Source organism: Hyaena hyaena, unplaced genomic scaffold, assembly GCF_003009895.1.
Source record: "Hyaena hyaena isolate Hyena2069 unplaced genomic scaffold, ASM300989v1 scaffold_67, whole genome shotgun sequence".
NCBI lineage: Eukaryota > Metazoa > Chordata > Mammalia > Carnivora > Hyaenidae > Hyaena > Hyaena hyaena.
In genome coordinates this window covers 58,440-82,351 of record NW_024080699.1, presented here as the reverse complement: position 1 = coordinate 82,351, position 23,912 = coordinate 58,440, and the positions used below count along the sequence as shown (strand labels likewise).

The 23,912-nt window shown below is 41.4% G+C and overlaps 1 protein-coding gene across 6 annotated transcripts; it reads right to left on the bottom strand.

Moving 5' to 3' along the window:
- Positions 1-1,344: 1,344 nt before the first annotated feature.
- On the bottom strand, positions 1,345-23,903 carry GPR65 (G protein-coupled receptor 65). 6 transcript variants are annotated; one of them, XM_039232518.1, is made up of 4 exons: positions 23,845-23,903; positions 22,389-22,510; positions 10,597-10,698; positions 1,345-3,016 (listed from the first exon to the last, which is right to left on the bottom strand). In XM_039232518.1, the coding sequence occupies exon 4, from the start codon at positions 2,558-2,560 to the stop codon at positions 1,535-1,537; it is 1,026 nt and encodes a 341-aa protein (XP_039088449.1). In that variant the 5' UTR covers positions 2,561-3,016; positions 10,597-10,698; positions 22,389-22,510; positions 23,845-23,903; the 3' UTR covers positions 1,345-1,534. The 6 variants fall into 6 exon arrangements, with proteins under 6 accessions (XP_039088449.1, XP_039088448.1, XP_039088451.1 ...); XM_039232517.1 differs by lacking the exon at positions 23,845-23,903 and adding an exon at positions 23,560-23,700; XM_039232520.1 differs by lacking the exon at positions 23,845-23,903 and adding an exon at positions 23,461-23,499.
- Between the last annotated feature and the right edge of the window lie 9 nt (positions 23,904-23,912).

The following is a 23,912-nucleotide window of genomic DNA, read 5'->3' as shown; positions in this document are numbered from 1 at the left end:
TCTTGGATAAGACACTTAATTGGCATCTGAGTTTCCAGATGTGGGCAACATTGTGTCTGGATCTCTTGTTTTACAGGCATTCGATAGGCTGCCAATAATTTATCAATAATTAGTCAACAGCCAAAACTATTTTAATTATTCTTCATTTTAATGCTGTGTCTTTAGCCTTTAAGCATATGTAAGTGTATCTCAGCAGGACCAGACAGAATCTACTAATTGTCCCGAGACTTTATGATCAGAAAAATGCAAAGAACAGAGGGAGTGCAAATGGCCTCAAAGCAAGATGGTTTTCTCTTGTGTACCTAAACCATCATGGAAAACGTTAATAGGAAATGTAGACAGTTGTTGCACTCACTGATTTATTAGTGTGTACCTACAAATTTATTACAGAAAAGATATGTCTTGTTACCAGGATTTATGTTTTCTAATATGAGGACATCAAATGGTTCTAAGAATCTGCTATCAGATCATTTTGCAGGGAGGGGGAGTAGAAGAGACAGATAGGAAGAAGATAGGGAAGAGAAGGAAGAGAAGGAGAGAAGGGGAAGCATGTGATAAAAAAAAATCTTGAAAAAAAAAAGTTTCGTTCATAAAAATGTTTACCTAATGAATGCCTATGTAAAACTAGGCAGAGTAATGTCCACAATGAGAAAATACAAATATAAAGGAATATATGTATCAAAATACTCTAAATATTCAAAGTCCAAAAAGAAGTCCCTGAATGTAAGATTTAATGCAGTAAGTGTCTTTGTTGTGTATAATAGGTCTTTTTGTCTAGATATTAAACTTCTGATAACTTCAAGTATGTTGTACTTAACTGTAGAATTTTTAAAAATTATCATTTTAAAGAAAGTAAAAAAGGTCTCTGGGCAGCTGGAAGAGCTTTCACAGAGCTCATTGATTTATATCATGGAAGAGGCCTTCAGACTCCTTCTCAGAGCCCATTTGCTTTTTCTTTATATAAAGTCTTACAATATCAGTGACTAGGTTTCCAAAATGATGTAAGCTTCATAAGGCTTCATGAGACCATTTCTTCTGTAACCCCAATACTTAACACAAAGTCTTGCATATAAAGTGAGCTCAAGAAATGTTTGTTAACTAATGAGAAGATTAGAAACAGTATTTAGTAGTCTGGATTGTTGGAGATAGGTACATACAGTTGGGAAAAGGGATAGTTGACGGTCTGAAATCCATAGAATAATTGAGAAAAATCATGAATACCAGACACGATTTAAGGACATAGAGTTCCATACGTCTTTCTGACCTCTGAAAGGTTATAGCACAGATAAGAAAAAAAACAACCAATCAATTGCCATCAGTAATAACGATCCTGAGTCGTTAGGATAATAGTAAATTTTGTTTAATACTCATCTTTAAAAAGTCAGAGAGCTATAGTACACTTGTAAAAGATTTCCATTGAAGAGGATTAGAATATTAAATTGGAACACTTAGTCCCCTCCCAAGCTAGACTTCCTCTTTAAAATGTAATCTTGATGATATGATACTGTGTACCTTAAAAAAAAATTCTTTGCTTCTATTCCAGGATGTCTAATTCTATGGTGTCTCTTGTAGACACAGAAAGTATGCTTTTTCTTTGCGCTTGTGAGTTATTAAGCTTCCTAGTACAGAATTTTAATATATTCCACATATCAGTTCTTCCAGTTTCAGTTACAAAACAGTACAGAATTGGATCAGCAACACAATTTAAACTTGTTAGTGCCACTGTGATTCTATACATTGTATAAACTGGATTCCCAGACTTATTGTGGTCAAATATATGTTCATCAGGGTTCACATCATGCTCTAAAATGCTGCGAATCAGCAGCATCACATGAAAGGGAGTAAAACACAAGACAAACATCACTGTGATACTAATAAGTAGTTTTATGATTCTCTTCTTCTCATTGTTTTCCGTGGCTTGATTATGCTGCACAGCTTGATAGACTTTCTGGTTGCAAATCATTATAATGACCAAAGGTATTGCATAACCTGTACACGTCCTAAACAAGTTCAAATTGATTTGCCATTTCTCCAAGGGGTATTTGTCATAGCATAAAGTAAAATTAGACTTTTTGGCCTCACAGTATTCTATAGTTGTTTCATCTTTCCACAAAATGACACTATTGAACATGGTTTCCAACACCCAGATGGACAGGCTGACCATGAAGGCAGATTTTCTTGTCCTTAGAAAAGAAAACCTCAGAGGGTGGACAACTGCTAAATACCGGTCAACGGCGATGCAGGTAAGGAATGCTGTGCTGCTGTAAAAGTTCATGTACATGAAGAAAGCATTCCCTTTGCACAAGGCAGGAGAGAACGTCCAGTTGTCATTATTCCAAGTATAATCAATCCAGAGAGGGAGTGTTGATGTGTAGAGCAGATCTGATAGTGATAAACTGAAGAGGTAAATTCCTAACTCATTCTCCTTCTTTGCTTGCAGAAAAGACACACAAAGAGATCCAATATTGGCTGGAACACTGGCTATAATCACAAAGATGTAAATAACTGGAAACAAATAGTGATCGAAGTAGTGCTGTTCTTCAATGCATGTGCTGTTCATTTTTTTTTTTTTTCGTTTTAAGGCAGCAGTTACATTTGGTTTGAGAAGGTAAATAGCAAGGTGAAGACTTGCCTCCTTCTAGTTTGTTGTTAACATCTCATTCTTTGCTAAAAGTTCTCAATTTTTCTTTGCTTTCAAAAGTTCTGATTAATCCATCAGTGCTTTTAAAGGGTAGAAGCAGACTGATTTTCACAAAGACATCAATGGTTGGAATCCAGCCTCCTGGCAGTTAGCTAAAATGGTCGGTGGATTTTAACGAGCAGAAGTCCACGTTCTTATTATCACCGAATGCTGATGATGAACCCTCAGCAATCAACTGAGGCATCCCTGCGTGTCCACAGAGTGTTGTGTCCAATGTGTTTTTCTTTGCAAAACTCAGAGGAAGTTGGTGCACACGTGAATATAGAAGGCTTTGTTTTCACAGAGACAGACATCTCTTTTTAAATGCCTTTGTTTCTGTAATGAAAGATGAACTAGAATAGTTTAGAAGTTTACCAGATACATCATGATTTTGAAACAATCCTCTTTTTATCACTTCTTGACGATATCAAAAAGGTATTAAATTACAATGAAGGCATTTAGAAAGGGGAACTATGTAATTGACTTCAGCGAAGGAAATCAAGCTGAGAAATTCTTATCTATTTCAAATGAGAATTATCCACAGGATGACAGATTAGGGGGAATTCTATTTCTCACTGGACACAATCACAAAACTAAAGTTAAGAAGTCATTTTAGGAGCTAATAAAAAAGATGACAAATTTAATGATTTTCTTGCAATGAGTAAATACTTTTGAGTTGTATGATAAACTATAGTTATATGATTTCAAATGTTGAATTTTGCATACAATCTAGGTATAAGGCACCTTCAATATCAGTTTATTGGCCAAGAATATATTGCCAGAAGAAATTTCATAAAGTGAAACATTTTAAAATATAGCAGCTTGCTAAAACTTCATAAAAAATTAAACCATGCTGCCTCTTATGGTTTTCCCTTTGCTTCCTTTGGTGGTCGCTTATTTTACTTTTGTGAGAGAGAGGGCAGAATGTTCTTAATTCTGGGTAACATCTTGGCATCATCAGTGTCTGCCTTTGTACCTGATTGTTTATTAGCTAGTTTCTTTTTAAAGGTCTGATGTTGCAGATTCACAAAGGAACAGAGACTTCATTCTTCTCTTTACAGTGGAGTAGGGAAGTGCTTCAGTTTATATGCCTTTGCTAGTGAGGCCTGTTGGTACTTTGGATGATTTATGTGACGGAGAGCTTCTGAAGATTTACCTTCTTGTTGCACGCTGTGGGGCCTCCATGAGACCCTAGGCCCGCCTTCCAAGTGTCAGTGAGCCCTGAGCACACAGAGGCCTTGCCACCACAAGTCACAAGGTTCTGCTAATAGAAGAAACTGTATGCAGAATACATATTTATATGGCACTCTTAAAAGAAAGTGGGGAACTAAATTTCCTGAAATGTCATTGTTTTCCCACCCCTAGAAATATGAATGCAATGTGAAAAAAATAGCTTTTTAAATCATTAGGTGAAACTTCCAGAGAGAAAAGCAAATTGTGATGAAAAAAAAAAAAAAAAAGGAAGTGGGAGATGAGATTGGGAAGGTAAGTGAGCAGAAAACTCTGGGTGCCCAAGAGGCATGCTTGGATCAGGAGAACTAAGTAGAGCCTCTGAATGCAGGGGAGCTAGAGACAGAGCACAGACATACGCAGGCAGGAAGTGGTCCTCAGCTCCCCTCCCTCCCCTGCAGGCTGGGGTCCAGGAACCTCTGCCCTCACACAACGGTGACCTAGAAAGTGAACAAAATAAAACTACAAACTGGACAGCTATTTGCAGACAGCAGGGAAGGTTGGCAAGTTCGCTGTCTCAGCTTTGTTTTTGTGAGGAGCTATGATGAAGGAGTCACGGCCTCTGTCTGGTCTGCACTTTGAGAATGCGGCCTGCGTCTCTACTACTTTTTTAAATAAGATTTTAAAAAAATGTTCATTTATTTATTTTGAGGGAGACAGAGAAAGAACCCAGCAAGCTCCTCACCACCCACAGCGCAGCCCCGATGGGGGGCTCGAACTCACAAACCTTAGCGAAACCAAGGGCTGGACACCTAATCGACTGAGCCATCCAGGTGCCTCTGAGTCTACACTATTAGTTTAGTCCTGCAGACTGCAGGCGAGCTATGAACCAGTCCTGGATCTATGTGGTCACCTTTATCAACGAAGTACAAACTAAAACCACAAAGAGATACAACTATGAACTCACCAAAATAAATAAAATGAAAAAGACAGAAGGTAACATGTTGCAGTGAAAATTAGAGCTCCTTGGACTCGTCTGTACTGTTGGCTGAAAAATTGTTTTGGCACTTGTGTATATATACCACATGGTTTGGCGATTCCTCTTCTAGGTGTATGGTCAACAGAAATACATATGTATGTTTACCGAAAGACACATGGTAGAATTAGGATATTCACAGTAGCGTTATCTGTAATATCCCCCAGTGGAGTGACCACTTGCGGTAGAATAAATAAGTAAATTATGGCATAGTAACACAGTTGAAATCTACACATCAGTGAAAATGAACACATTACTGCTGTGTACAATAACAGCTGAAGCTCCGAAACACAGTGCAGAGTGATAGAAAAAGGCAGGCACAAAAGAATATGTACTATCTTGTTAAAAACTAGGTAAAGTGAATCTATGCTTGTCAGAAATTGGAGTAGTGGTCCATTTAGAAGAGGCTTTGTATGTGCTGGGCACCATAGTAAATGGCATGCATGTTTGTTATAATTTATGTTTTACTACAAGTCTGTGCTATTTATTAAAACCTTATATTACAAATAAAGAATTGAGCCACATATTAAGCAGTTAGCCCCCAAATACCTATCTGATCTTTGGTAGAAGTTGGCCACGCTCCTATGTTTGAAAGCTAAATAAAGCCTCTTGACTCTCAACTATTTTGCCTTCAACTTTTTACGTAAAAATGCCTTAGAGGATACCTGGATGACTCAGTTGGTTAAGCATCTGACTCTTCATTTTGGCTCAGGTTGTGATCTCAGGATTTGTGAGTTCGAGCCAGGCATCGGGCTCTGCACTGACAATGTAGAGCCAGTTTGGAATGCTCTCTCTCTCTCTGTCTGCTCCTCTCCCACTCGCTCTCTCTCAAAATAAATAAACAAACTTAAAAAATACCTTAGAAATTTGAGGTATATTTGCAGCAATGCAGACCAGCTTTGTTGAGAAAGAAGAATATTTTCTATTTTCTTTTGAAATTTCTAGCACTGATAGATTAGTCAGTGCTTCTAGCCATAAAAACAGATCTAATTAAAGAAAATAATTTGTGAATAATCATTTATGTAAACTAGATAGAAAGTAACCACATATTTTCTAGAAAACAACACTTTCACATTGTCTATTAGACTACACAGGCTTCAAATAAACTTGTGAAAATCATTTTACATCATGTGCTCACACTTAGTGACAATGTGTTGTTATGTGCCCATAGATTTCAAGGGTTTCTTTTCTATAATGGATAATGTAGCAGGTTCACTTAGACAGGCTTTTATTTTTACTGCACTTGATTTGAGAAAAGATGACTAAAAGGAGCAAATATCCTGCTACCACACTCAAAGGAATCTCCCAGTTCTTAAGAGGCATGAGGCTGAGTTTCAAAGAGTCAATTTTCTCCTTCAGGAATCCTCTGCCAATTATTTCAAGGTTGAAATTAACTGTCTTTCACCGCTCAGAATGTGGTAGCAAAGAAACCGTACATAAGACCGATTGTGAGATGGAGACTGTGTGACATGTCTACCTTGTTGCAAACAGTCATAAGGGGTTGAATGGCATCTATCTTGTCAGTTCAGATGCGAGAATGAACACGAGATAGCATAACGCCTGCAGGCACAGCTGGACCAGCGAGGGAACCTGTACGAATGCAACCCCGCTGGCTTGCAACTAGTTAATCGGCACTACCTTAAAGATAAAATTCCCAAGTGTGCCGAATGCAATCTCTAACAGAAAGAATAAAGATATTTTACAGAATCTAAGTCTCTTGATATGGAAAAGACCTGCGGGGGACCAGATGACGCAGGATCAGAGCATCTGCTAACATGACCTCACAGGCTTCTACTCAACAGTGTCCACCTTCTCAGGAGATCTCTGCTGACCTCATGGGCCCCCACTGAATGATGTTTGCCTTCTCAGGAGAACTCTACTAACATGACCTCATGGGCCCCCCGCTCTATAGTGTCCACCCTCTCAGTAGATCCCTCCTAACATGACCTCACAGTCCTCCACTCATGAAGGTCCACTTCCTCAGGAGACCCTTGCCCCAAGTTTTGCCCTTCAAAACTCTCACTTCCAAGACATGGGAGAGTTCAGGATGTTAGAGTGTTAGCTCTCTCTCCTCCTGGGTGGCCCCACACCAATAAATAGCCTATCTTTCTTTACTTCAAAAGCTCAGTGACAGTTTTAACTGACTTGCTGCATATTAGGTGGACAGACTCTCATTTGGCTTGGTTACAGAGTGTCATATTAAACATTTGTCAGAAAAAAAAATCATCAGATACTGGTTACCCTGGGGGAGGGGCCGGGTAATGACTGGAAGAGGGCACAAGGGTGACTTCTGAGAATTTGTAATGTTTTGGTTTTTGATATGAGTGTTGATCCTGTGAACGAGTTCAGTTTGCAGACATTCAGTTCATCAAGCTGTACACTTAGGACATGTGTATTTTTCTGCATGTATATTACACTGCAATTAAAAAGTTAAAAAGCGGAATTAAAGGCTGTGTGAGGTGAGACATAAAGAATCCTGACAACCGACCAACATCTATATCACCTGCAGATGGAGCGTAGAGGCTTTCCTAAGCACTGATGTAATTTTACTTTTTTTCTCATAGATACAAAGTAATTCATAGAAGCCAAAACAAACAATAAATAATTTAAACAATATGAAAATGAGTTCACCAAAAAAAATGCTATATGAAAAAACAAATATTCTAGGCACCTGGAAGAAGTAAATACAAATTGTCCCTTGAGGAAAGCTCAACCTAAGCTTCAAGGAATTCTCATGGAACAAATGGATGGTTGCCAGAGGGGAGGGGCAGGGCGATGAGCAAACTGGGTGAAGGAGAAAGGAAGGCAGCGGCTTATAGTTACGGAATGAAGGAGTCATGGGGGATGAAAGGTACAGCTTAGCGAATATAGTCAGTGGTTTTCTAATAGTGTTGTGTGGTGGTGACGTATGGTGGCTACATTTGTGGTGAGCACAGAATCGCGTAAGGAGTTACTGAATCACTATTTTGTTCACCTGACACTAACGGAACATTGTGTTTCCATTATACTTCAATAAAACATATTAAGTAAAAAAGAATTCTCACAGATAGAGTTCTGACAAATATGAGCTCATTAAAACACACACACACACACACACACACACACACACACCCCCATATACAAATTAACCACTACGTTTGAGATTCAACAAAAATGAGAAGGATGAGTAGCAGATCCACAAGAGCTTAAGAAGTAGATTGTACAATTAATTAACAAATCTATTAACAAATTAGTAGATATGCAACACAAAAAAAGTATGTTTAATAAGAAATAAAGAAAGGAATTTGAACACATGTCTATGGAGCAAGAGACTTCAAAAGATGAGTAGGCATATTTTTGGAAAGATTGGAATAGGCTTTCCAGAAATAAAAAGTGAAATAATTTAACTTTAAAAAGTCAACACAGGGATTAGCTTCAGCTGAAGAGAAAATTAATATACTGCAAGATAGATCTAAGGAAATAATACAAGGGTGCTTGGGGGGCTCTGTCAATTAAGCCTCTGACTCTTGATTTTGGCTCCTGGCCATGATTTTCAAGGTTTGTGGGACTGATCCCCATGTCGGGCTCTGCAATGACTGCATGGAGCCTGCTTGGGATTCTCTGTCTCTTTCTCTTTTGCTCCTCTCCCACTTATGCACTCTCTCTCTCAAATAAACATAAAACAAATAAAGAAGTAATACAAAATTATCAGTGTTAAAGAGATGGGAAAATGCCAAAGAGACGTGGAAGATAAAGTGAAAAGTTCAGCATATGTTTAATTGGAGTGCCGTAAGGGACAGAAGAGAGAAAATAGGAAAGAGGCAATGTTCGAAAAGATAATGACTGAGAGCTGCCTAGAAGGCACGGATGGAATCCTCAGATTTATGAAGGATGTTCCAAAACTGGGGTATCTGCAGGGAGTAAAATTTAGAGTGACAAAGGACTTCACAGAAGTGTGGCAGAAACCAGGAGACAGTGGGCTGATACTTCCAAATTGCTATGAAAATGTATGTAATCCTATAATTATATATCTAACAGAACTAAATTTCAAAACCAGAGCAAAATTAAGGACAATTTAAGATAAACTGCCAGTTGGGGTGCCTGGGTGACTCACTCGGTTGAGCAACTGACTCTTGATTTCAGACCAGGTCATGAACCCTGATCGAGCCCCATGTTGAGCTCGTGCTGGGAGTGAAACCTGCTTAGTATCTTTCTCCCTCCCTCCCAATCTCTCTCTCTTTCTCTCTCTCTCTCTCTTTCTCTCTCTCTCTCTGCTCCAATCTCTCTCACTCTCTATCAAGCATATAATGGTAGTAATAATAATAAAGATAAACTAACACTGAGGAAATTTACCCCCAAAATCTTCACTAAAGAGACCTTTAAAGGGTAAAAGTGAAGAGGGAAAATGACACTAGAAAAAAGTCTGAGATGCACAAAACGTTGAATAAGCTACTGAGGACGGAACTCTGGGCTGCACAGTGTCCCATCTATCACTAGGTTTGTGTGGCTGGGGAGAACTCCTTGACCATGAAGATATCCCCCCTTGGGCAGGACTGAGAGATCTAGGGGACCAGCAGTGGGTGCTCCTTCCCTCTCTAGCCATCCATTTGTACAGTGACCTTTCACATACGATACCAAGCTCTGTAGATAATAGTTGTTAAATTAACTTGTGTGAATCTGAGTTTTTTTTTGCTTCTAAGATTTTAATGGAACACATAATTCTTATTATTCATACATTTTTCAGATATTATTTTTACTATTTTTAATAAAATTGTGACAAAACTGTTTTTAGAATCAGTGCTGAGAAATTTGGGCAAGTTGCTCATTTTGACTTTAATTTTTATCAAATGCCAAAGGAAGATAATCCCCAGTGCACTGAAATATATCTCTTGGTAACCAGCTCCTCAGACAGTATAAATCATTGATGACAACTATCAAAAGATAAAATGTTTTCCTACAGGTTATAGGAAATACTTGCTTTCATTGATCAGTTTCATAGATACTTATTATGACTACTATGTCTCAGACAGTGATAGTCACTTATTAAGTAAGAATTAATACTTAATATTTATGAGTACTAGAAATACTATTTCCAAATTTCACATTATTTCTGATGAAATAAAAGATATCATGAGGGGCTCCTGAGTGGCTCAGTCAGTTAAGTGGCTGACTTTGGCTCCGGTCATGATCTTCTGGTCTGTGAGTTCAAGCTCTGCATTGGGCTCTGCACTGACAGCTCAGATCCCAGAGCATGCTTCGGATTCTGTGTCTCCTTCTCTCTCTGTCCCTCCCCCACCTGTGCTCTGTCTCTATTTCTCTCTCAAGAATAAATGTTAAAAAAAAAAAAAAGGTATCATGAGACCGTTATACTAATGAGGAAATGGTACTGGGTAGTTCTATAGCTGGGAGCTGGGAGCTTTCTTCAGAGCCACTTAACTCAGTTTGCCAATATGATGTTTCCTGAAAAGAGAATGGAGCATAAATATTCCTCTTTTGTATATGATAAGCTTACCTAACTATTTCTAAACGTCAGTTTTGACACCCTTTTACTGCTGCTCAGAAGAGAGGGGGGAACCATGTGTCAACCTCATTTCTCTTTGTCTTATAAAGTTCTGCCTTATTGCATTTATATAGCCTAGACTTGGCAAAAGGCTGTGAACATTACTGACAATCATGCCTAAGTCTGTTATCTACTTATACATATTATTTTATTGTTTAATCTTACACTTACCCATGTTTCTTGAGGTGACGATCTTGTCAACTGAGGAGCCGGGTAAATCTGCTTGCACTGAGATGAGAAACCAGCACTGCGAGGGGACAGGAAATTACACTTCTGTTTCAACATAAAACAATGAGGAAGCAGCATCTTAAAAGGATGTTCATTATTCAAGTTTGACCAAAGAAGTCTCCTAAATAGTTTACAAGCTGTTTTTGTTTATTACTTAACCGCAGTATAATTTTCAGGACTCGCTGTCCTCTTTGCATCTTAATTACAATGTATACTGATATTCTGTGTCTTATTTAATAGGATATGTACTTGACTTTCATGTAATCAGTCACTCATTGAGCCTGTCAACACATATGTCTATTACATTCTTAGGGCACTGTGCTGGGAGTGATTTAGGACCTGGCCAGAGCACGTGAGAAGCTCATCACCTAGTGAAAGGGAAAGGCATATATGGTAATCACCATAATACAATGGCAAAAATGGATAAGTAGTACTCCAGGAGAGGTCCAAAAAAAAAAAAAAAAGAGAGAGAGAGAAAAGAAAAGAAAGGAGAAAAGAAGAAAATATCAGTCATGGGAATATGTGATGTAGGAGAGGATGGTCCAAATGGGTGCAGTGTGATGAACTTCCTGGGAGAAAAGCAGTTGAGGGAAAATGGGTGTTGGATGTATAATGAGCGTGTTTCCTTGCTTAATGCTAGCACCTTTGTGAAGTCGTTTTTTTTTTTTTTTTTTTTAAGGGACCAACAGGATTAGCTATATAGTATTTTATTGTAGGTCTTTATTTTATTCTTTAAAAATATTTATTTATTTATTTATTTATTTATTATTGAGACAGAAACAGAGCTTGAGTGGGGGAGGGTCAGAAAGAGAGGGAGTCACAGAATCTGAAGCAGGCTCCAGGCTCCGAGCTGTCAGCACAGAGCCTGACGTGGGGCTCCAACTAATGACCCATGAGATTGTGACCTGAGCCGAAGTTGGCCACTCAACCGACTGAGCCACCCAGGCGCCCCTTATTGCAGATCTTTCAAAAAATTTTTTTAATGTTTATTTTTGAGGGGGCTATTGAGGAAGACACACACACACACACACACACACACACACACACACACACAGAATTAAAAGCTGTCAGCACAGAGCCTGACGTGGGGCTTGAACTCCTGAACCGTGAGATCATGACCTGAGCCTAACTTGTATGCTTAACTGACTGAGCCACCCATGTGCTCCTCTTTTTTTTTTTTTTAATGTTTATTTATTTATTTTGTGAGGGAGAGAGACACATAGAGAGAGAGAGAGAGGCAACTCTACTGTAGATTATTTTCTCTGATTGCCCTCTTGGGCCCGGAGTGCTAAAATTAGTTGACCTAATTGGCTTAAGTAAATCAATAATTCTATGTAACTTGGTTATATGAGAAAGACATGAATTGTTCCAATGAAACCTCATGTAGTACTTGACTTGTTGACATTTGCTGCCAAATCTATAAATGGTTTAATACAAAGTGAAATTAACTCCCAGAATTTTGAAGTATAAAAAAGTCAGAAACATCACATGTGAACCTGGCTTTCATAAATTTTTAGTGCAAATGAAGGGGAGGGGTGGCTAGGTGTCTGTGCTGGCAGCTCAGAGCCTGGAGCCTGCTTCAGATTCTGTGTCTTCCTCTCTCTCTTCCCCTCTCCTGCTCGCGTTCTGTCTCTCTCTCAAAAATAAATAAAAATTAAAAAAAATACAAATGAAGGGGACAAATTATAAGGACAGAATTAATGTTGGATGGATAATTTGGCTTAAAGTAGAAGCCATAATCAGGACAATCGGAGACTGTTTTTGTAAAAGGACATTAGGGGATGCTGTTAGTAGGTGGTTTTTTGTTTTGTTTTGTTTTTTTTCCTACACAGAAGTAGGTTTTCTGTGTAGGAAGATGATTTTCTGATATAACCAAGACTTAATCATGCAGTTATGCAGGACATAACACAAATGTAGTGGATTTTCTATGCTTCCTTTATAGGTTTTTCCTGGAGAATAATAAAAGTAAGAACCCACATTTATAAAGTACATGAAAGTTTGCAAAGTAATTTAGCACACAGTAAATTAAAACTTCAGAACAATTTACATGTTTATTAAAATAATGAAAAATTTAAGTATAACCTGGAAAATTAATATTAAAACCCTTAAGGCTTTGCAAAAATGAAAGTATGATTTCAGTTTACTTGTGGTCTACTCCAAAAGTTTCATTTTTGCTTGGTTTTGCTCATCTGCTTATCTGTAGCTTCTGTGCACGGGTACCCTGTGGCCCTCACGCTGTCTTAGTCTACCTAAATAGACTATACTTCTGCTTTTAAAGCAAAGGCATATTCATATTCATATCTAATATTTATACATTATGCTTTTCAGAACAAAAAGGTATATAGTTACAAGACACAAGAAACACAATCAAACTTCCACTTCTGCTTAAATAGGAGAAACACCGAGGTCACCTGTGCCAAAATGTTGCCCATGCTATACCATAAGACGTTGAACAACTTAGAGTAAACGTGCTTGTTGTTTCGTCCAGAATATATGGCAAAACAGTGTTTTCAACCATAGGGTTATCTAGTAACCAGTTGGAAATGTCAGAGCATTGAGTCTCTGTGACATTGTAACAGCTACCAGGTGGGGAAAAGCCACGTGGCAGGTGTTCAGAACACTGCCTCGAGGGGGCTGGTGTTGCTCATATGCCAGGTGTCTGCCCCTCCATGGGGCAAAGGAGGAGAACGTGGTTCTGCGTAGTTCCAACTTCTCCCTGGGGCAGACAGTGCAAGAGCCAAATCTGCTGACGAAGGGTCCTCTGCGAGGCTACGTCGTCCACTTGGTGCAATTTCATGAGCTAAAGCGGCAAGTAGACATGGCAGGGTATGTTCTTGAAATACGTATTCTCCCGTATTCTCCCGGCCGTGTTTCCTTCTACCGCCTCCACCCAATGCAATGAGCTATTTTGCATTTATTGCAGCAGAAGAGGAATTTTTGGCAGAAAAGTAGAGGGTTATGGGGAGAAAGACAGTCCTAGGTTTTGAGTTTCAAAAAATGTCTGCAGCTTAGGAGACTGGAAAGGACTGAGGCCCAGACAGTATGCTTGGGAGGGTAGCTATAGAGACAAAGCTGAGCTTTCTGCCCCCAAGAACAGGAAAAGGCTTTCCTGCCTGGTGGGGGTAGGACTCTGGGTTGTGAGAGAGGAAGTTCTGACAGCTCAGATGTGGCCTCTGAGATAGGAACTTTGCAGCCCGACTGCCTTGCACCCGTTGCCCAGCAAGCCCAGCAATGGCATGGGGTGCCAGTCACCCCAGATGAGTTATGCAGTCTGGGGAGAAGAGTGGACCTGTGGCTCGGGTCCAGGGTGAAGTCCAGGTGGCGGGACTCAAGGGTGTGTGTGGGAGAGGCGGGAGGCAGCCTCAGCAAGGTCCCCTGTGCCTCGCATAGCACTGGGGGAGTAGAATCATTCCTGGAAGCCACGCAGGGCACACAGAAGTGATGGATGGCCTCAGCCCATGTCATGGTGCTGCCAGAGGCCCAGCGTGTCACACAAGCAGCCTTACAGCCATAGATGAGGGACAGCTCAGGTGAGTCCTGCCTGGGCTTAATTACTGAAGACCAGAAAGGAGTGAGAGCCTCTCGGGAGAGGCCGGCGTTGATAGGGGGTCACCTTGAGATACAAGGGCTGGGCTACCACCCTCCAGCATTGACAAATGAAAGCTCCCTGGATCTTAGCTGACGTTATGGGCTGAATTGTGTCCCTTCACCCCTCTGCCAAAATTCATACGCTGAAGCCCTAACCCTTAATACCTCAGAATGTGACTATATTTGGAGACGGAGCCTTTAAAGAGGTGAGTAAGTTAAAGTGAAGGGCCCTAATCCAATATGGCTGGTGTCCTTATTTGAAGAGGAGACTGGGATACAAAGAAACACCAGGGGTGCACGTGCCCACAGGAAAGGCCACATGAGGGTACAGGGAGAAGGCGCCATCTTTAATTCAAGGAGAGAGGCCTCAGAAGAAACCAAACCTGCCCGCACTTTGATCTTAGACTACAAAGCCTCCAGAACTATGAGAAGATGAATTTCTATAGTTTGAGCCACCAGTCCGGGGTACTGTGTTGTGGTAAATACAGGGGGAACCCAGAGGAAGGAGAGGTTGGACACTGAATTAACTGCAATTAAGTTTCCACTGCCTTGGCAGAATAGGGGATTAACACACAATTTTAGCTGAGGTGCAGAAAGATAGAGACTGTTCTATTTCTTGTACCTGCGGTTCTGGCCTGAGATTGGAATCATCTGCATCCATGGGTGTCCAGGTGTGGTTCTCAGATTAGCAGCATCATGGCATGCGACTCTTATCACCTTTGAGAGCTGCAGTGGCCTAACTCTCTCCAGGCCCAAGGCACCGGGAGCTCGGGTGGGAGTCCAGCCATGTGCGTGCTCTAACAAGCCATCCAAGTAGTTCCGGTAGTCCCAAGTTTGAGAACAGCTGGTGTCCAAGATGGGTGCCTTGGCAAGAGACTGGGAGGGGGAGAAGAGAACCCCTGAAAGGAGGGGAGTAAGGAAACTCCTCAGTTTAAATCCTGGGCCTTTGGTTACTTTATCCCTAATGTTCCTTCACCAGTGTTTAATCCCATTTTGCATCATTGTACCATTAGTCTCTTGGCTCCGGTGTTTTTTTAAAAATTTGAGCTAACACAGCATGTCGTTTCAGACTTGTCAATGCTTTTGACTTCAAGGTCAAGTCAGATAAGCTTAAGTATTATAGTAAGAGTTAAAATGGAGATCTGTTACAAACTAAAGCCTAGAGGCTTTAATATCTTAAATACCTTTTAAGAAGATCTAATATGTATTTCTCAATAGCTGTAAGTTACATAAATAACTTTTAATGGCCCTTACTGTGTCCAGTTATTGAAATAACTTAATAAAATGTTAAAAAGGATATTAACTCCAAATAGTTTCCTCTGATGTATTGTGGGTCTGCAAACTGCTGTTTAACTTAATTTTTGAAGTCAGGGTACACTTATTGTATACATCTTTGTGGAAGTATTTATTCTGTTGAGTCTGCTTAAGATAGGGATCGTCAGATAGTTTAAGATTTAAGATCCAAAAAGCATTTCACGAATCCAAGTTTAACCAAGGCCAATATATTCTAATATTTAAGGAAGTTCAACCCAAAGGATAGGGAAGAGAAGTACAAATGATTGAAAAAAAAAAATTGGGTTGGCTGGGGCCTAGGAGCTAGGGACAGACAGTAGGGAGCGTGTGGAGCCAGCTTGACTGGAGTGGGCTCTGTAGTGTCGAGACTTTTACCCAAATCTGCACGTAATTAAAAAATCCATAGAATGCACAGAGCAGAGATTATAGTGAAAATCCGAGAGTGATAGAAATACTTGGAATTTTACAGAAAGGAATGCTAGAGTCTTCATTCTCCCTGGTGTTTTTTTAGAGGCTGCTAAAACATCTTTGCAAATGTGCAGTAATTGAACACATCCCTTACGGTATTTTATAATGCCCATTTCTTTACTTTAATTCACCCAATATTAGTTACTGCAGTATTTAATCCTGTATCATATGAGTGGTTTGCAGATACGCATCATGAGTATGTGTGGCGATTTTAAAATACATTCATGCGTTCTTTGGCATTCTTCCTTTCAAGAGGTGAAGCCTAATTTCCCTCCCCTTTAGTGTGGGCTCGACTTTAGCAACTCACTCTTAGTGAATAGAATAAAGCAGAAGTGATGGTCAGAAAGATCCCGTGACTTCCTTCTCACTCTCTCTCTTTGGTCTGAGGGAAGCCAGCTGCCATGCCGTGAGAAAATATCTTATTTGGTGAGTCCCTGAGTGTGCCATCTCGGAAGTGAATCTTCAAGCCTTCAGATGCTTACAGTTCCTTCTAACGTCTTTACTGCAACCCCATGACACATCTGGAGCTAGAACCACCCAGCTAAGGTGTTCCTGAATTCCTGGCTTACAGGAAGGAACAGTGAGAACACTAAGTACTTGGTGCTTTAAGCTGCTGATTTTCAGATAGTCTGTTACCCAGCAAGAGGTAACTAATTCAGTATATATACTGTCGAGTCCACTGAATGTTGTGACGTGGAGAATGGGTACCAGCGGTAGGAAGAAATTATGAGCTCAGGATTAATTCAGCCGGGTGTCAATACTCCAGAAGTTTTTCCTTTTTATAACCCAAATATTCTGTTTATTCTCTGGGTTTATGGCATGTTTTAAGACATTTGAAACAAAAGTTTCTAATAATCATGGTTACTTATTGCTGATTAAAAAAATATTGTATGTTAAATTAAAAAAAAAGGGACTTCAGTCCTATGGTTTGGACATTCAAGAAGGGCAGACGGAAAGCGTTTTAGTCAGCTCAGGCTGCCGTAACAAAATACCATAGGCTAGGAGGCTTATACTGATCTTCTCATAGTTCTGGAGGCTGGAAGTCCAAGAGCAAAGTGTCTGTTATTCAGTTTCTGGCAGGGGTTCCTTTTCTGTCCTGTAGACAGCTGTCTTCCTGCTGTGTCTTTACACGGTGGGTTGGGGGGAGAGAAAAAGAGAGAGTGAGCTTGGGCACAAGTAAGCGTGCTAGTATGAGCGCTCTGGTGTCTCTCTCTCTTTTTAAATTTTCTTAATTTTTAATTTATTTTTGAGAGAGAGAGAGAGAGACACAGAGAGAGAGAGGATCCAAGCAAAGGAGGGGCAGAGAAAGAGGGAGACACAGAATCCAAAGCAAGCTCCAGGCTCTGAGCTGTCAGCACAGAGCCTGACATGGGGCTGGAACTTGTGAACCACGAGATTATGGCCTGAGCCGAAGTCTGATGCTTAACCTACTGAGCCACACAGGTGCCTCTTTTGTGTCTCTTCTTATGAGGACACTAACCTTATTGTACCAGGGCCCTACCCTCATGGTCACATTTAATCTTCATCACCTCCTTATAGGTCCTATCTCTAAATACAGTCACACTGGGGGTTAGGGCTTCAACATATGAAATTTTGGGGGAGGGGGAATAACTCAGTCCATAGTATTAGGCTATAAAGTCTGAAATGGGAGTGGGAAAGCATGTTATTGCCCAAATTTTCCTTTCCTGATGTTGAGGGGTGGGGCAGTATGTGGTGGAAGGAAGCCAAACAGCCTTCAAAGCTTCTATGGGGCTTCCATTATCCAAAACTGTTGGTGTCAATGTCAGTTAAGCGAAGTGGGGAGCCAGGGCTGCTGATGTAGCCTCTAAGTTGGGGTGGAAAGCCAAAAACACATGCTGACAGCCAAAGTATGGAGCCAGGGATCTAAAATCTAGGGAGCATGAGCAGGAAGCAGGAATACAGAACAAATGCTACAGGTAGTTCTTGTAAATACGCATGAGTGCACATGATGGGCTTATGCTTGCTGCGGGCTGGTGAACGGGAGGTCTGGCTTCTGTTCCAGAAGAACACGCCAGATATGTGGGGTTGCCCCTTACACCAACAAACAGTTCTCTACCACTCCAGACACCAGCTAGATGTCCTATGATTTAATTCAACTGTGTTACCAATGACCTGGAGTTAGAATTAGACCCCACAAATTAAGGGCTTAGTCCCACAAGACTACCCCACCTCAGATGCCAGTGAAAAGTCCTGGACCTCCACCACTTCTGACCAACCAGCCGTAAATAGTGGTTTCCACAAGACCTTTCTCGGGTTCCATAATTGGCTAGAATGGCTCCCAGAACTCAGAAAAGCACTTAGTCCTTTATTATGAGGGATATTTATATACAGGATTCTGTAAAGATATTTAAATGGATACAGATGAATGGCCAGATGCAGAGGTATACAGGGGAAGTCTAAGAATGTCTTCAGCTCAGGAGATTTTGTCCTGTGGTATCAGGGCACTCTACTTCCCCAGGGTGTGGTTGTTTTTACTAACCCAGAGGCTCTCCAAACATCATGGTTTAGGGTTTTTTAATTGGGGTTTCATTACATGGGCATGATTAAGTAAATCCTTGGCCAATTCGTGATTAACTCAGTTTATAGCACCTCTCCCTTTCCAGGAGGTGGGCAAGTTGGGCTGAAAGTTCTTTCTTTTTTTAAAAAAATTTTAAATGTTTATTTATTTTTGAGAGAGAGACAGAAGCAGAGCATGAGTGGGGGAAGAGCAGAGAGAGGGAGACACAGAATCTGAAGACAGGCTCCAGGCTCTGAGCTGTCAGCACAGAGCCCAACACAGGGCTCGAAATCACGAACAGCAAGATCATGACCTGAGCTGAAGTCTGATGCTTAACCTACTGAGCCACCCAGGCACCCCATGGGGTGCTAATCCTCTAGGCTTGCCCTGGGTCTTTCTGGTGATCAGGCCTCATCCTGAAGTTCCCCAGGGGCCATCAGCCACAGGTCATCTCATTAGCCTAGAAAAGGATACTCATCACTTCCCAGATTCCAAGGGTTGAGCCTCTATCAAGAACTGGGGACTAAGACCAAAAATCATAACCAAAGATGTTTCAATCCCCTCTATCATTCAGGGAATTATGGGGGAGTTTTAGGAACCCTGTGCCAGGTACTGGGGGCCAAATACATATTTCTTACTATATCACAATACCCCAACCACATTAAATGGACAGAGGTGGGGTGGAGAGTTGTGGGTTACAGGCATTCAAGCCATTGACATGGGACTCAAGGTAGCTGGCAGGCAAAGAAGCATCTGGCCCCACCCCTGGAGAGTAGCAACAACTAGGGAAGGGTGTCGAGCCCCGGTGAATGTCCTGAGGTTGAGCTAACATCTGGTTCCAGCCCCCGCCTCTAGAATCACAAATAGAAAAGAGACAGAAGCCCAGGCCCAGGCCAAGCCGGTAGGATCAGACTAGAGTCATTTGTAACAGTTCATTTCTTCATAGGGTCTTTGTTCTGACCAGGGTCCACTCTGAGCACAGTGATAACACTGGTTAAACCTCTCAGTTCTACTCTGTCTTCTACCCCTTCCCTGCCTTTCTTAGATGCCCTTGACCTGCTGGCTTTATTCCTTCCTCCTGCAACCCAAATGGGATCTCTCGAAAGATTCTGTGGCTAATGCATTTTAACACCTTTAACATATGGGCCAAATCCCCCAGGGTGGAATTTTGGCAGCAGTGTAAAGAGGTATTATTCTGAAACTTCAGATTAAATATTCTTTCAGTGAATCTTGCCACAAATCTTTATTAACACTTATTAGGTCTTGTATAAACAAACATCGTCTGCCATAGCATAACCCTACGCTGCTGTAATAGAAATTACAACGCATCATACACGAGGCTTCATCTTCATCAGACTTTAGTCTTGTAAAGAAGATACATGAGAGATTAGAGGGAGGGAAGGTTACTTTAAACAGGTAAATCAAGGGAAAGGAAAGAAGGAGGTACCACCGAAATGTGTCCTTAAAAATGAGAAAAGGTTTTACACGTTTAGATATGGGAGAAAGGATATTTTCAAACCATAACAGCATGAGGTAAGTCATGTAAAAGAGCACCTGACAGGTGTGTCCTGGGAAGAGCAATTACCTTGAACACAGTCTATGAAAAGAAATGGGGAACTATTTTTTCCCACTCCCAGTCTTTTGTGACTTAGGGGTGCACAGTTGTGAATTCTCAAGACACGCAGTGGTATGTTGCTGATGCAACATATTTTCCCTTGGACACCGACGTATATATTTAAATTTTCTGAAGAAAATTCTAAATTCTCCTGATGACTTTGGTTGTAAGTTTATTGCTCAGGGATCAACGATATACTCAATATATAGAACTGGGGTCCTTATAAGAAGAGATTTGGACATACACAGATCCATCACGGACTTGCAAGCACAGAGGAAGAGTCATGTGAGGACACAGAAGGATGTGGCCATCTGCAACCCAAGGAGAGATGCCTCAGAAAATTCCAAATCTCCCTGCAACTTGACCTTGAACTTTGGAACTGTGAGGAAATAAATTTCTGTTGTTTAAACCACCGTTTCGTTGTATTTTGCGATGGCAGCTTTAGCAAAGAGTGGATATGTAAAATGTGCTCAAGGTTTTTGAAAACTTAGTATGAAAAAAGAACACAAAATATTTTATTAATATATTTTCCATTGATTATATATTTGATAATATATGGATATTTGAGATTAAACAAAATAGATCATGAAAATTGCTCTCACTTGCTTTTTAAAAAATGTTTATTTTGAGAGCGCGCGCGCGAGAGAGAAAGAGAGTGTCTGTGTGTGGTGGGATGGGGCAGAGAGTGAGGGAGAGAATCCTAAGCAGGCTCCATGCTGTCATCACAGAGCCTGATATGAGGCTCGAACTCACCAACCGTGAGATCATGACCTGAGCTGAAATCAAGAGGCAGGTGTTTAACTGACTTGACTGAGCCATCCAGGTGCCCCAAACCTGCTTTTTTTTTTTTTTAATGTGTCTACTAGAAAATTTCAAATTACATATGTGCTTTGCCTTAGATTTGTTGGACAGCATAGCACTAAATGTTTAAAGGAATTTTTTGAGTGGTGAGAACCTCTTGCATGTTCTCTTCTTCATGCTTAGGATTTGGGATTGGGTGGATTCTAAAATTCTTCTCCTGGCAGCAGAGCAGAAAATGGTACCGACAACCCAAAGGGCAGCCTCATCACCAGTGAAACACTAGAGGACAGCACAGCTTCCTGGAGTTCTCTCATTTGAGCAAATCCACACAGCAACAGTGACCAGTGGAAGAACTAGGGGTGGTGAGATTGAGATGTGTGTTTTAAAAAAAATTTTTTTTTACGTTTATTTATTTTTGAGAGACAGAGAGAGACAGAGCATGAGCAGGGGAGGGGCAGAGAGAAAGGGAGACACAGAATCTGAAGCAGGCCCCAGGCTGTGAGCTGGCAGCACAGAGCCTGATGGGGGGCTCGAACTCATGGACCATGAGATCATGACCTGAGCCAGACTCTGAGGCTTAACCAACCGAGCCACCCAGGCACCCCAAGACGTGCGTTTTAAAGCGGGGGTGGGATGCAGATACAGGCTGAGAACTCTACTATCACCTCCTCCACTCTGGATCCTACATGAGTGAACAGGGGAGGGCAGAAAGAGAGGGAAACAGAATCTAAAGCAGGCTCCAGGCTGTCAGCACAGGCACCAATGTGGGGCTGGAACCCAGGAACCAGAAGATCATGACCTGAGTCAAAGCCGGATGCTTAACTGACTGAGCCACCTGGACACCCCCAGTGATTTTTTTTTTTTTTAAAGTTCATTTCAACTAATACATTTTGAGTACCTATTGAGGTTTGGACACTGCACTCAGGAAGTACAAAGAGGTAAAAGACTTAGCCTCTGTCCAATATAATGGCTGAATCCAGATTTCTAAAAGTAGAGGCACTTTCTAAGGTGAGACAACAGATTGGTATCAGACTTTATCCATAACCTTTCACTGAAAGGCAAAATCTCTCATCTTTCTCAAGAGACCATCTGATTTTGATCACAGTTTTCACTTTCAAAGAATGAGAGACTTTGCTGTGACTGAAGTACAACTGTGAATACTCAGAAGCACTGCTCCTTTAGAAAAAAACGGTCTTTACTTTCAAAACTCACCTGAGATTTGAGAACTGAGAACAACGCTCCTCTCTTGTTTATCTCACACCCCAAAACCACAGGAACAGGGGAAGCTGAGCACGCGAATACTTGTCTGAAAACTGCTATTTCCCTTTATCTTACCTCTTGAGCAAATCTGATGGCTGGGTCCAGGAGCCCATGAGTCTTCTTCCTTGGCTTAGATTTAATTGCTTTTTAATTGGCTCGCATCCACGTTTTTCAGATTCTGGCTTAACTTACTGTGTTAGATGGGATGGATTGGAGTGGGTTCTGGGAAAGTAAATCCATGGAACCTGGGTAGTTTTTGTCTTGTATCACAGACTGGAGACAGTAGAGAAGGTAGAGTTCAGGCATGTGCTGTCCTGGGAAAAGAAGAAATGGAAAAAAAAAAAAAGTGGCCCATATACAGAGAACTATATAACTTATCATCCAAGCAAGAACACTTTCTTTTAAGTTTGTTTATTTTGAGAGATAGTGAGACTGGAGGGGGAGGTCAGAGGGGGAGGGAGGGACAGTGAGAGGGAGAGAGAGAGTGCTGGGCTGGATCTCAGGAACTGGGAGATCATGACCTGAACTGAGATCAAGAGGCGGACCCTTGAACCACTGAGACCCTCAGGCGCCCGAAGCCAAATACTTTTGAGGGTGAAAGGGGCACTATTAACATTTATGTTAGAACAACAGACATAAGCTAGGATTGTTCTTGGTAAACCAAAATAGACCTACAGCTGTTTTAAGAGAAACAGCAAGCACAGCCATCATGCATTGAGAAAGGAGAGATGGCCGAATGGCCTGACAACTGCATCTTTCGGACGGCACAGAGAGAGATTTTTCCTCCTAGTATAATTGTGATCATGAAACTTAGGTTTGTAGTTAAGGGGAAAAACAATCTGACTCCAAATAGGACCCTGAAGATAAAGGCTCACATGTCTTACAGTCTTTGGGTCTTCTCTCTGCCATTTTGGGGTCCCTAGGGCTTGTGTAGATACCGAAAAACTACTCCACGGGTCTACAAAAGGGAGATTTTGGGATCAGAAATGCTTTCTCTGCAGCCACTCAGTCTCTTCGATTTGCTCAGATACCAAGAAAATCAGAAAATCTCAGACTGATGCTGAATGGGCAGAATCCCAGGACAACTCACAGCTTCCTACCAACGTAGGGTTATCTGCGTGGAACCACGTCAATGGGCTACGTAAGGTAGTTTATGAAGCTAAAAACCAAATATACGTAATGGTTACCAGAATGGAGAACCCTGTCACCTAACATCAGCTAAGTGCGCAACGCATTCAGCTCAGATTTACTGAGTGCCTGTCACCTCGTCTTTGGTTTAATCACATGTCCCCCTGCGGCTGCTCTTGTTTCATCTGACACCAAAGGAGACTCAGGCTGCTAAGTGATTCGACTAAGGAGACACCTGAACTAGGACGTAGTTAAGAGGGTTTCAAGCTGGGTCTTCTTTCTTGCTTTGCCATAGATTGGCACGTGGTAGATGCGCCCTGAGACGTTAAGTCCAGTTCCGTCTGCTGGCTTTGGCCACCCATCTCCCCTGCGCTAACGTGCTCCAGCAGGTGAGGCCGTTAGAGTCGCAGGGAAGTGAGTACACACGCAGGCCACACTCCACAGGGTCGCTACCAGAAGACCCCCTTGGTCCACTATCCCACACCACCACTGAGGCTGCGTCCCGACGTGTGGCCCTCACTCAAGATGGCGGCGCCGGCGTCAGCAGCCCCCTGCCCTTCTCCATCATGGCGGCGGCAGGACCCGCCT

Excerpts from the sequence above, each read along its gene's own strand:
- GPR65 (XM_039232518.1), bottom strand. The coding sequence starts at position 2,560 with ATGAACAGCACATGCATTGAAGAACAGCACTACTTCGATCACTATTTG.